Source organism: Oratosquilla oratoria, chromosome 34 (genome assembly GCF_046742065.1).
Source record: "Oratosquilla oratoria isolate Oo_2021 chromosome 34, ASM4674206v1, whole genome shotgun sequence".
Classification (NCBI taxonomy): domain Eukaryota; kingdom Metazoa; phylum Arthropoda; class Malacostraca; order Stomatopoda; family Squillidae; genus Oratosquilla; species Oratosquilla oratoria.
This window is the reverse complement of record NC_134810.1, coordinates 44,244,017-44,256,537: the sequence shown is the minus strand read 5'-3', so window position 1 is coordinate 44,256,537 and position 12,521 is coordinate 44,244,017. Positions and strand designations below refer to the sequence as shown.

Here is a 12,521-nt window from a genome sequence, read left to right as displayed (position 1 = left end):
GTGGTCTACATGCTCTTTCTTTCTCTGGAGAGGCCGTTTGTGGCATTTTTATTGATTTACATATTTATCTATCTATTAATTTATTTATTAATTTACTCATTTATTATTCATCTATTTATCTATGTATTTATTTATATACATATTTGCTTATTCATTCATTTATTTAATTTACTTTATAGGTCATTTGTCTTTGAAAAAAATAATACGCGAAATTCTTCCGCCACAAGGCGCTCAATTGCGATGGAGGGCACCACCCAGATCCTAAGTGTTGGATGTGTCAGGATGAGTATGTAGCTGCAGACGCTGATATATAGTCGTTGAATTCGAGGTCAGCCCCGCGGCGTGTGAGGGGGGGAGGCAGCTGCGGATATGCGGGCTGGCAAAAGCAATGCACTACTACTATTACTACTACTTCGCACGCTTTCTTCCCTGAAATTTGGACCTTACTATATACATGAAGACATACTGACAGGTTGTGAGAGAGGTAGAGAGATGAAATTTGGACCTTACTATATACATGAAGACATACTGACAGGTTGTGAGAGAGGTAGAGAGAAAACACACAAGTAGAGCAAGAATTTATTCTTTGACTTATTTTGTACTGTGATGCCTCTTCAGAAAGAATGTTTACACTACAAAAAAAACTAGAATTAAATACAGGAAATGTGTGGGGAGTGAACTGGTACAAGGAAAAGTCAATTTGTTTGGGTTCAAGGAGGCTCGACATCTTGCTATAGTCAGCGCAACGAGAAGTGACCGCTAAGGCGGGGCTAGGAGATTTCCCGGTGTTGCCACATCTCCACAGATAACACGGCCCGCACGGCTCACATTGAATGCAGTGTGAGGGGGGCGGGGCCAGAGAATAGATGTAACGGCAACGTCGCTCTCCCTTGCTCATATGCCATGTCTGACTCGAGGAAACGAAACCTTTGTATAGAAAACATTGCTTTGATTTTTACCTCAGTGGTGGTGAGTGTGACAAAAAATTATAATATAATTATATGTGGCAACATTATGAAAATATTAAATAAAATTATAGAATAAAATAAAAATTATAAGATAATTATATGTGGCAACAGAGGGGTACTCCCAGTGCTCCGCCCTAACGGCCATTTCTCAATGCAACGAGTATAGCTGGTCAGACTGGCACACCGTGGGGTGCTTGTGGTGATCTGATGCCCCGTCTTCTTCCATTCTCTTGCTGCGTCTGGTGCTGTTGACTTTGATAGCTTAATGTCACCTATTCTATTAATTGTGCATTTGTTAGTGGCTATGTATAGAGGTCCTACATTTTTCCTTTGTTTTTTTACTGAGATTATTGCGTAGTATGATTGCTTATTCTCAATTGATCTCTCCTGATACCATTTCAGTCCCCCACACATTTACTGTATTTAATGATAGTTCTTTTCTGTAGTGTAAACATTCTTTCTGAAGAAGTACCACAGTGCAAAACTAGTCAAAGAATAAATTCTTGTTCTGTTTATGTTTTCCCTTTGCCTCTCTTACATATATATATATGTATATATATATATATATATATATATATATATATATATATATATATATATATACATATATATATATATATATATACACATACATATATGCTCATATGAAAATTGAAAATGTATATATAAAATATATATATATATACATACATATGAAATTTATTAGAAATGGAGAGAGCGAGTGGTTTGAGGTAAAAAGGGTCTGCGTCAGGGGTGTGTCATCTCGCCATGGCTGTTCAATGTGTACAGGGATGGGGTGGTGTGGGAGGTAAATGCAAGGGTAATGGGCAGGCGACTGAAATTTATTTTAAAAAAATTGAGAAAAGTGTTAGGTGACTGATTGCTGTCACTTCTGGTCTTGAGACTTGCTGACTAACTGACTGCTGGAGATGGTGCAACGTCCCTCCACCATTCTTCACCTCTGAAGTGGCGCCGTCACTCTACAAACCTATTTATCATTTACATGTTTATTCACTCATTTAGCTATCTATTTTCCTGTATACTTATTCGTTTACTATCTATCTATCTAGTAATCTGTTAGATGGTCTATTTTTTCATTCATGCTTTTACCTATTTAACTATTCATCAACCTCTTTCTTTACATAACCACATACATCTAATCTTAGTGTAGTTTTCCAAGTTCTAAATATTTCTGTTTCGGCTAGAAAGAGGACATGCTATAATATTAGCCAATATTTTTTCATTTCTATCAAGTTGCTTTCCTTTAACCAGTTTCTTCGTCCTTCAAACACGTCAGAGATAAGCCCCCCTCCCCGTTCCACCCCACAGTAACAACTTGCAACTCATCAAGGCCCACTGGTATTTTTGTTTTGGTCAGAACCGGAAGAAAATTGCCCTTGGCTGCCAATACCGTTGGTCGGTCACCGGAGCGTCAAGGACAGCCTCGACCGACTCTTGAAGGCCCATCGGAGGCCGCTGGGGTCCTGCTGCTACTGCCGGCTCCATGAACTGGGTTGGTTGGCCTCACGTCCTGGAAGGCCTAAGCTTGCTCCCCCTTCCCTTCCGGTGGCATGATGAAGTTTTCTAACCTTTTATACACACTTTGCCGCTAGTGTAGTAGCAATCGCCTTGAGGTCATGTCACCGCGGAATCACTTGACCTGCATTTAATGAAACTAATTGTGGGGTCTCGGCACCAGCACCATGAACTTAGCAGGTGCGCCCCCGCGCTAAACGGGGCGCTAAATGGGGACACACCTCGAGCTCCACTTTCTGAGACACAGCTGTCGCCATCGCAGCCGATGTCGGATGCGTCAGGAGATCGGGACCCAAACTAGCCTCCTTCTCCTCCTCTTCCTCCATCTCCTCCTCTTCCTTCTTCCTCCCGCCACCCTGCCTGCCTGCGTGCAAACACAGCTACAGTCAATCATCGATCAAGCACTGTAGTTACTCACGAGAGGTCGAGGTACCAAACGCCCGACACCACCAGAACCCAGACACAAGCCTGAAGACACCAGTCACGACACCAGCAAGTTGCGAGACACCAGACCCATCAACCGGAGAAGATACAATCACGCTGCTTTCCTTTCTTTTCCTTATCTCCCGATCGCAGAGTACAAAGCGATGATCTTTCTACTCCTTTTACTACTCTGGTACTGCCCTCAGATCCGTTTAGGTGCCTGAGTCTCCCCGCCTGTGACGAGGGAATGGATACAAGAAAAGAGTGAACTAGCTTCGCGTGAGCTTCAAATAAAACAAAAAAACACCCTACTGATGGTCGAACGAACACACGGCAGTTGTGCACTATACGTCTAATGTGCTGCTGCGCTTTGCTGTCACCGGATAGTTAGCCGCCGAAGTAAAGCGGAAGACTCCCCCCCCCCCCGGCGTGTTCCTTCTGGTTAACTCCAGACGATGACATTCATCCGAAGTTAATCTCTCCCTCCCCTTCGTCTCGCCAAGATGATAATGGTAATGATAAGGAGGAGAAGGAGGGTTGGAGTTTGTCTATCTGTCGCGATGATGAACCACTTCGCGAGCGTCATCGTTGTCCTTTTGCCCGAGTTCTCTTCTGGCCGGGGCGGGGGCCGCCCCTCATTCTCTCTCTCTCTCTCCTTTTGAGTACGTCACGCCATCTGGTTCTTCGGAAATATGGCTGTCTGCAGATGACAAACACACATACACAGTTACATACTTTTACGCGCATGCGGCTTGGTGGTGTGATGGTTAGCGTAGCGTACTATCACACCGCAAACTCGAGACCGAGCCCTTTTCAGGGCTTGAAAGCTTCAACAACACTGCGAACCTTTACCGTTCCACTTGACTAAAGAGTTGGCTGAGTGGCGGTGTGTGTAAGGTCTCAACATGATCCATAGATCGGCCACCTAGAGGGTACCAGATGTCGGTCACGAGTCCAGCACGTGGTATGTGACCAAGGTGGACCACACACGTGCAAACAAATGTGAACCAAATTCTTGTTCGCCATGTAGGCTCCGATGGGTTTTGTCGAAATGATCTCTTGCCATGGCTGAAAGAACCTGCAGTCTCATTCACGAGAGGCAATGTCATTCTTTTCTCCCATCGTCACAGATCCCATACGTCATTGCTTTCAAAAGTGCACTGTCTGTCTGTGTACTGTTGAAGAATTCCAGAAAGGCGGCGCGCGCGTTTTCTTGGCGTAACGGGCGACGTTCATCAGCAGCGCGGCGTGACGCAGCACAGCGCTAATAGTTACCTGACAATGCGGTTCACGTGGTACATAGCCTGGCGCCGAGTTATGGCAATCGAATTTTCGGTCTCGGCTGTAACCGTGGGATTTACAATCGCAAATGGATTTTTCGTGCCGTTGTCTTTCGGAGGAATAAATTCTCTTTATTTGAGCTGCCTCGGCTGTAGTTCCTCGACGCAGCTTCCCACAAGAAGCACCGGACAGTCAATAACAGATTCGACACTCTTCCCGCAAAACCTGGTGCAGTCGTAAACCAAAAAAAAAAAAAAAAAAGGAAATCGTATACACGTTTGTAATCTTTCGCGCGGTCAGTAGGTAGCTTGTCGCTATTTGTTGTTTTCTTTTTGTCTCTTCTTTGAAGTCCCCCACCCATTTCAGAGCAGGGTCCAAGTTCCCCTTACTATTTCATACAGGGAGGACATAACATCCATTCGCCCCCCCCCTTTTTTTCACATTGCAGAAGTCTTCTGTGACATTTCATGATTTTGTTGACAACACATAGTGCCCTCGTGCCTGTTTGGCCACGCAGGAAGTTTCATATCAGTGGAACCACGTGGTGCAAAACAGGTCGACAGACAAGTAGATTTTTGAACCACGAATAATCAAATGGTCCGTTTTTATTTTGTTCCTCTTGGACGTGATCCAGCCTCCTTCGCCCACCCCACCCCACCCGCCCTCGTCCCTCTCTCCAGCATTCCCAAACATCTTTTCTGGTAAATGAGGCCTCTTGACAATCTTTCACGTGTATCGCAGAGGCGGAGGCCATCATACGCGTTTCTTTTACTTCTCGCCGTTGTTTCAGTTAAGGCTCGAAAAAAAAAACGCGGGAAAAATCTCTAACGGTAGAAGTAGTGAAGGGAACCGATTGTAACATAAGATTAGCGGAAGACTGAGGAGAGGGAGGAGTGGGGCAGGAGGAGCAAGTATAGATCAGGAGGAATTATCAATTAGAAGAAAATATGAACACAAATATACAAGATACTATGGTAACAATTATAATTACAGCTATAGTGAACATAAAGTATGAAATTATACTGATAATAATAATAATAATAACAACAACAACAACAGTACACGCCCAAATAGATTAGTAACAGTAACAAGAATTTGCATACTCTCGAGTAGGATGTAGAGCGTATTACACGTAAGCTGCCTCGACGCACAAGAATCATTACAACACCCAGCCAGTCCCCTACCTCCACGACCCCTTCACAACTGAACGAAAACGCACAGTATAAATTCTCTAAATGAATTTACAGGGTTTAGGTAGGGGGAAGCCCTGTAGCGATCATGTGGCGTGGATAAAGTGGTCATTAGTGAGATTCTAACGCCAGGCTTTTCAAAGACTGCGGATGTGAGTAAATGATTTTGTACTGCCTATAGTGTGTTGTATACCAGTGTAACCTGTTTGAAATATTACTGTTATGTTTCATGCATGTATCTCCTTTATATAGGATGTTTTGTACCTTTAAGCGATGTCATTCGTATGGCAACATTGCTTAAGTCCATACTCTCTCACCTAACGGTTTAATTTCATCAGTAGCCAACTGGCTTGTATACAGTTGGAGATACCGTGACTATGTAATTACCCGTCTCGAGTGAATCCTCTTTTAAAGTGGTTTTTTCCCACTATCACAAGAACCTCTAGGTCTTCAGCCTCTTCAACTCTACGCTCTATGACCTTTTTAAATACTGCAGGAGTATAAAAAGGAATTTGGTGTCTTGGCGGTGATGGCGGGTTGCTATGGCATAGGAAAATAAAAGAGAAACAGGAGGAGGAGGAGGAGGAGGCGGGTGGTGATACAAAAGAAGTGCAACAGAAGTTGAAAGAAATTAACATTCCTTCAAGAGTAAATAAGTCTCCATGCTGAAAATAAATAGTTGATTAATTCTGAGCGGTAGTGGTGTTGCCAATGCAACTGTACTGATTCACATGGAGGCACACGTACTCCTATAGACATTCGACAACATACACACATACGTACGCACGCATGCACTCACACACATACATAAACACGTACGTACAGACATGCGTGTGCTCGCTCCCACAATCGTCCTTCACCCATACAGAACACATAATTAGGGACGCGCTACTTATCCAGTAACTAGAAAGTCTTGCTTCTGTGATTTCTTACTGTCTACATACATACACACTCGATGTGACATGATTTTTGTCTTGTTTTCATAGTACCACATATACACTCGATGTGCAAAAGACTTTTGTGACGTCTCATGATTTTGTTGACATCAGATAGTCCTCGTACCTGTTTGGCCACGCATACTCTCTTACAGACATTAGACACACGTACACATATATATATTTTTAAAATAATGTGACCACCTATAGGTTATCTTTATCTGTCTTTTGCCAGAATGAGTGATTTGGTGACGGCGGTGTGTCTGCCCACCACACTGGTGCTGTACCTTCACCTCCTCGTCATCTCGCCCGGAGAACCTCCTTCTTCAGCAGGTAAGTCCGCCTTCGCCGTCGTCGGTGTTTGTGCCAGGGAGGAACGGTGGTTCTTGCGAACTCGCTCACCACAAACAAAACCAACCCGTCGCCGACAACCGCGAAGAAAATAAAAACGCCACAGAAATGGGAATCGCGATTTCCGTTTCCCCCGAAGCGCGCACACACACACACAAAATAAATCCTACGGATAGGTATCACAAGGGAGAACTGTCTGTGGTGATACAGAGCATTTGTTTGGTCTTGTTTTCATAGTACCACTCCAGAGCGTCGTACCAGCCCCCCCCCCAACACACACACACACCGCACCTCCCAGACCTCCAGTCATCATTTAACGAACCTTGGAGCCGGGGGTCTGGTGCGCTAGTTGGCTTCTGCTGTTGTAGCGAAGGTGAATGATGGCCAATTGCCATTCGGTCAGGCATTGATCCTTTGGTCGCGATTAAAGTCGAAGTCTCGCCTGAAGAAGAAGAAGGCAAAGCCGATGCACCTGGAAGTGCAACTGAATGTATGCCGAACTTCGTTCCCTCAGAGTTCAGAGGTTCTTCTGAGTTGAAAATAAATGTATAAATAGAGCGAATGTCGGTTCGTGTATGGGCTTGAGTCCGTTACTTCTCTTCTGTGCACATTTTTTTTTATTAATTTATTTATTTATCTATTTTTGTTATATGGTTGGGTTACCGGCCAGTATCCATAGAAGATAAACTTGGTTTCTTATATATATTCACACTTCTCGACGGTGCAGTGGTACTGTTCTTGTCCATTAATCCAGTGATCCGAGTTTAAGTCCCGACCAACTCTAGAAAGCAAGAAGTTTTGTATGTGTAAGGCCACAGCAATACCCATGCATGAGCTCTGAGCTCTCATCTGAGGGGAAAATAGCTGTCGATCACTAGTCCAGCATGTGACCCAAGACCGTTGTACTGAATCACACCTCGGGAGGGTCAGGCTTATTCGAATTTGGTCGAGTCTGCATCTGCACGACGTCAAAGGAGCTCTCTCTCTCTCTCTTTCGGGGTCACCCACTGTCGAATCTGTGCGAGTCATGTCAGAACTCTGGATGAGAAAAGTAATTTTTAACGTTTCCAGTGAGATCCGGGAGGTTTGTACCTCTTTCACACTCTGCCTGTGGGAAACCAGCAGCAGCAGCAGCAAGCCACTCCCCCCACACTTTCCCTGAATAATGTTTTTGATAAGCTTCACTCTTGAAGACGTCAGGTGCTACGGAGAATATATATATATATATATATATATATATATATATATATATATATATATATATATATATATATATATATATATCACGTGAAAACCACAGTTGGAGCAAAAAGACTGGAGACAGGGAATTTATATATTCCGATTGCAAACTGCAATCTTCAGTATCTACTGGAGAGGATTTCAGTTTGCAATCGAAATGTATAGATTCCCTGTCTCCAGTCTTTTTTGCTCCAACTGTGTTTTTCACGTGATCGACAAATGTGATATTACATTTTTCATCAGTATAACATATATATATATATATATATATATATATGTGTGTGTGTGTGTGTGTGTGTGTGTGTGTGTGTGTGTGTGTGTGTGTGTGTAGACATGAGCTCCGAGGCGCTCTTGAGGAATATAACTTGTGTGATTTCTTTTAGTTCTTTCCACCATCAATATCAATCTGACGCGATTGATACGAGCGTCTTAGCGGTACTTGATCATGTGAAGGCGTCATCAGGTGTGTCAGCGTCGAACACAGTGGTGACAGCCAAGTGCCTTCGTTCGTGGTGGTGAGGCTTCTTCAACATCACATCACATCACTTGTAGGGAGGTTATGTTCAGGCTCCAGCCCGTTAGTAACTCTCCTTTCCACACCTAATTTCTGAGGACATGTGATGTGGTTGAACGTCACAAACTCCCCCCTAACGGGAGGCTAGGACGGTGCCCCTTACAATAGGACTCTGTAGCGTGGAATTTAATGAACCATGCCCTTGGTTCAACTTCGCCGGTGGCAGGATTCGAACCGCCTTCCCCTCGCCACAAGTAACGACGCCCTTGCCCGCTTGGCCAGCGAGCTTCCAAGGAGAAGTATTGTACCTCAAGGAAATAATGATGTAATTAAGGGAAGATACAGTTTGTGTACCTAAGCCCATAAGGAAGAATCGTCTGTCTCTGATTTGCGCAAATCTCTCAAAAGTATCACTGAAATATGAGATCTGTTTCAGGTGCACTGTTGCTAGGTTGCTCATTCGTTGTTTGATCATTGCAGACCTCTGTTACCTTTTCATTATGTTCTGAAATCCACATTAGTTTAATTTCTTATGAAAATCTGAACACCTTCCTAAAAATTTGCCCCATAAAACGCTTCGTGACATTATTCCAAATTGTCTTGAGTTTAGAAAAATAAAAAATATATAAATTTGGCCAATAAAACGCTTCGTGATACTATTCTAAATTGTCTTGAGTTTAGAAAAAAAAAAATATAATATATATATATATATATATATATATATATATATATATATATATATATATATATAGATAAGTAGACAAAAAATAATGTAAGTTATACAGATTATTTAATAATTCATTCCCTCGCTCCCTCCCTAAATAAAATCGTCTGGGAATCATCACTGCAGCGGCTGCGAAGAGGACTGCTGTGCCTCGACGACGCGACGCCAGAAGCCGTGGACCGGACTTGGCAATTCGTGATCGGAAAATCAGGTGATTAAACGGGAGCAGCGTGGTTAGCCAATAAATCGAGATCGGTAGTTAATATCGGCACTTCCTTCTTCCCATCGGTTACACAGATACGAAGCTACAACACTTCAATGACCAAAGCAACGGTGATCACGGCGTTCTGACTACTGTGGGGACATCGGTCGGGTCGTACAGCAACGCTTTCGTGAGATTTTCAAACTGTTTTTTTTTTTTAATGTCAAAATAATCAGTCAGGGTTTAGTTGAGTTTACACTTGCTTTATTGTCTCTGTGTTTTATTTACGCATTCGCCGATTTTCCGGACGACTTGTGCAAGAGGAAAAGATCTGGTCTTTCTATTTTATTTAATTAAATATTGGAGATCGGAAAAATCGGGAAAGTGCTGAATAATCGAAAGTATCGGACGTATCGCTTTTCCAACACCGCAGCGCTACCGGCGGCGGTGAAAACGGCTCCTGTTTCCACTTGGACTAGATCGGCCTGCGTGCGTGCGTGCGTGTGGGCAAAAACGTTCAGCGGCCATAAACGTTTACCTCACGGTCCGCAATATCCGCAAAAAAACGCCCACTGCAGACGTGACGTGGCTTTAGATCCACGGAATACCATTATCCTTCCCGGTTCGACACAGAATCACCCCAAATGAGAGTTAGTTTTCCCCGGTGAATGAACGCCTTCATTACCATTTGGCGCCGCGCTGCAAATCCCTACGATTAGGCGGCGGTGAGCGACACGCCAGAAATAGTTCTCGAAATTTCGTTTAAGGTATAATAGCCAAATTGGTGGTGTGTGTGTGCTCGAGCGCATCTTGGAATTGGAAGACGTCTTTCCTCCAGTGGTAGCTCGATGTGCTCAGCGGGTGGAGGAGGACGCTAACCACGGGAATCGATGATGACGGAAACAAGAATCCCTTCCCGTGACGGCACATTTTTTTTTATCTCTTTATTCGAGCTGTCGCCGGACTCTTTGTTTCCGTGCCACATGGCCTCTCTCTCTCTCTCTCTCTCTCTCACTTTTGACAGCCACTAAGCTATGTAATCCTTCTCCGCGACGTTCCTCCTCGACCTAAGCACTGAACGTGAACGCCGAAGTGCCACAGTAACATTTCCGCTCCCCAAGAAATCTCAAGAACAACCGTCTGGAAGCCACCACAAAACTACTTACCCCTGGAGGTAGGGATGACGTGCCACTGTTCAGACTGCGCCACAGGCTAATGTCGAACCATTTTACCCAGACGACGGGATTTCGTGAGGAGGTGAAGAGGTGAGGGTTATCCTGGTCCAGGCTTACCCCTTTCCCCATGGTGAAGTAATTTCAGGATTGTTCCTGTTCTGGCTGACGGTGGGCGATGTACAGTACCTCATTATGGCGTTCAGTGTTATGTCACCCACGCGGTTAGACCTGACGCGCCAGCCACACACACCTGCCTTTGATAGTGCAACCTTGCTTGACCTGAGCTAACCTAATCCAGTGCAGTTATATAATTAAGCACCACGGGTGACAGCCCACGCTGTACAAAATATATATATATCGGCTCCTGGCCGCATGTAAAATCAATTCAATTATACCTTGATGATAAAGGAGACGAACTCACCAAACCTCTTTCTCTTCTCATAGTAGCATCGTCACTACAGGGGCGAGTGCAAGTCATCGCAGCGAAGTATGTGTGTGTGTGTGTGTGTGTATTTACCTAGTTGTGTGTGCGTGTGTGTGTGTATGGTGTTTAAGGGAACAGCTTTCCCGGGCGTTGGGTGAGTGGGTCAGTGTGAAAGTTAGGGATAGCGGGGCCCGATTGGACCAATGATAGCGGAGTTTCTACTCTACAAAAGTTCGAAATTGATGTCTTCTTTTCGCAAGTTCACTGACAAATCCATCAGTGTATAAGGCCAACAGTATAATTATTTTCTTGCCAGTTTAAACCAAATCAATTACAATGTTCTCTGTTCAAGGTCTAGGATAAAATACTTCTGTGTGGGGTCCAATTTGGTCAAGTCTGTCAAATAGACTTAAAACCGACCCTCAGAGCAAGGGAAATTTGCGTGCAGGATCGAGCCTGAGCCTCCTCAGGCAGACCATGTCTTGGGTCGATGGACGCGACGCTGGCCAAAACCAACCTGACGGAGGCCAAGATGGGAAGCCCTCCCTCTCTCCGTGCCGCCGGGTGGTCTTCTAGGGGTTGCCAGGTACTTGCAGGACGATATTCTTCATTTTGGGAAGGAGCTCTTTTGTCAAGAGATCGAGTGCTGCAGACACTCACGCACGCAAGCACGCAGGGCTCCAAGTCCGAAGACGAAGTCCTACTAACATCAGGTCGTCATTGTTTTCCTTTGGTCTCATTCGGTATTTGAAGGGTCCCCGTTTTCTTTTTTTCTTTTCATTCCTTGTGTAACGTGTGGTACCGCCATCGATACACTCAAGTGCGTGGTTGTGACCTCACTTTTGTTGTGGGGGATAAGTATGATGACCATTTCGATGACTTAACTAAACTCGTTCCTCTTTTTATTTCCAGGTCCTCCCTCCGTCTCCGCTCCTCTCTCCTTGCCCTCCTCCCCCGGTCTCTCCCCCGTACCCTCCTCCTCGGGGCACAACGTGAGGCAGCCTCCCTCTTCCGCCTCTCCGTCTCCTCAAGGCCCACCCCTCCGCAATTACGTGCCTCTCCCTGCCTCCTCCTCGTACTCGCCCACGACTTCGGTGCGAGTGCCTCCCCCGCTCAACATCTCCGGATCCGGACACCAGGACCTCGTGCTGGTTACGACCCTCCTGCGCTGCGGGACGACCACCCTGTCCAGCCTGCTCCGGGCCCTTCGCAAGACCAACAACTTCACCCTTGTGGCGGACCCGCCTCGGAAAGCAGAGCTCGTTCACATCCCCAGCATGAAGGTCCAGGTACTGTTCGTCGTTGGCATTTACCTTTTGGTGTTAGCGGGACATGGGCATCGGGTGAGAATGGGTCGTGGTTGGGCGAGTTTTTGGGATTCGTCAATGCCACAGCCGCCGTCTCGTACCTTCCGAGTCCCGGGTTCTATCCCAACGGCTGCTACTGACGATGACGGTCACTTACCTTTACTATCCGGGCGAGTAAGGCAAAGGTGGTGACTTCAGACGCAGCAAAGCGTTCCCTGGCGTAGACTCCTCATGTTCTTTCTCCATTAGCAC

General features: G+C 45.2%; 1 protein-coding gene across 1 annotated transcript in view; it reads left to right on the top strand.

The window, feature by feature from the left end:
- The window catches only part of LOC143018392 (uronyl 2-sulfotransferase homolog pip-like), a 30,145-nt gene that overhangs the window by 11,949 nt on the left and 5,675 nt on the right, over positions 1-12,521 (top strand). Inside the window, exons 2-3 of the mRNA XM_076173749.1 lie at positions 6,569-6,666; positions 11,875-12,251. Coding sequence (XP_076029864.1) covers positions 6,569-6,666; positions 11,875-12,251 — 475 coding nt within the window. The remainder of the gene's footprint in view (positions 1-6,568; positions 6,667-11,874; positions 12,252-12,521) is intronic.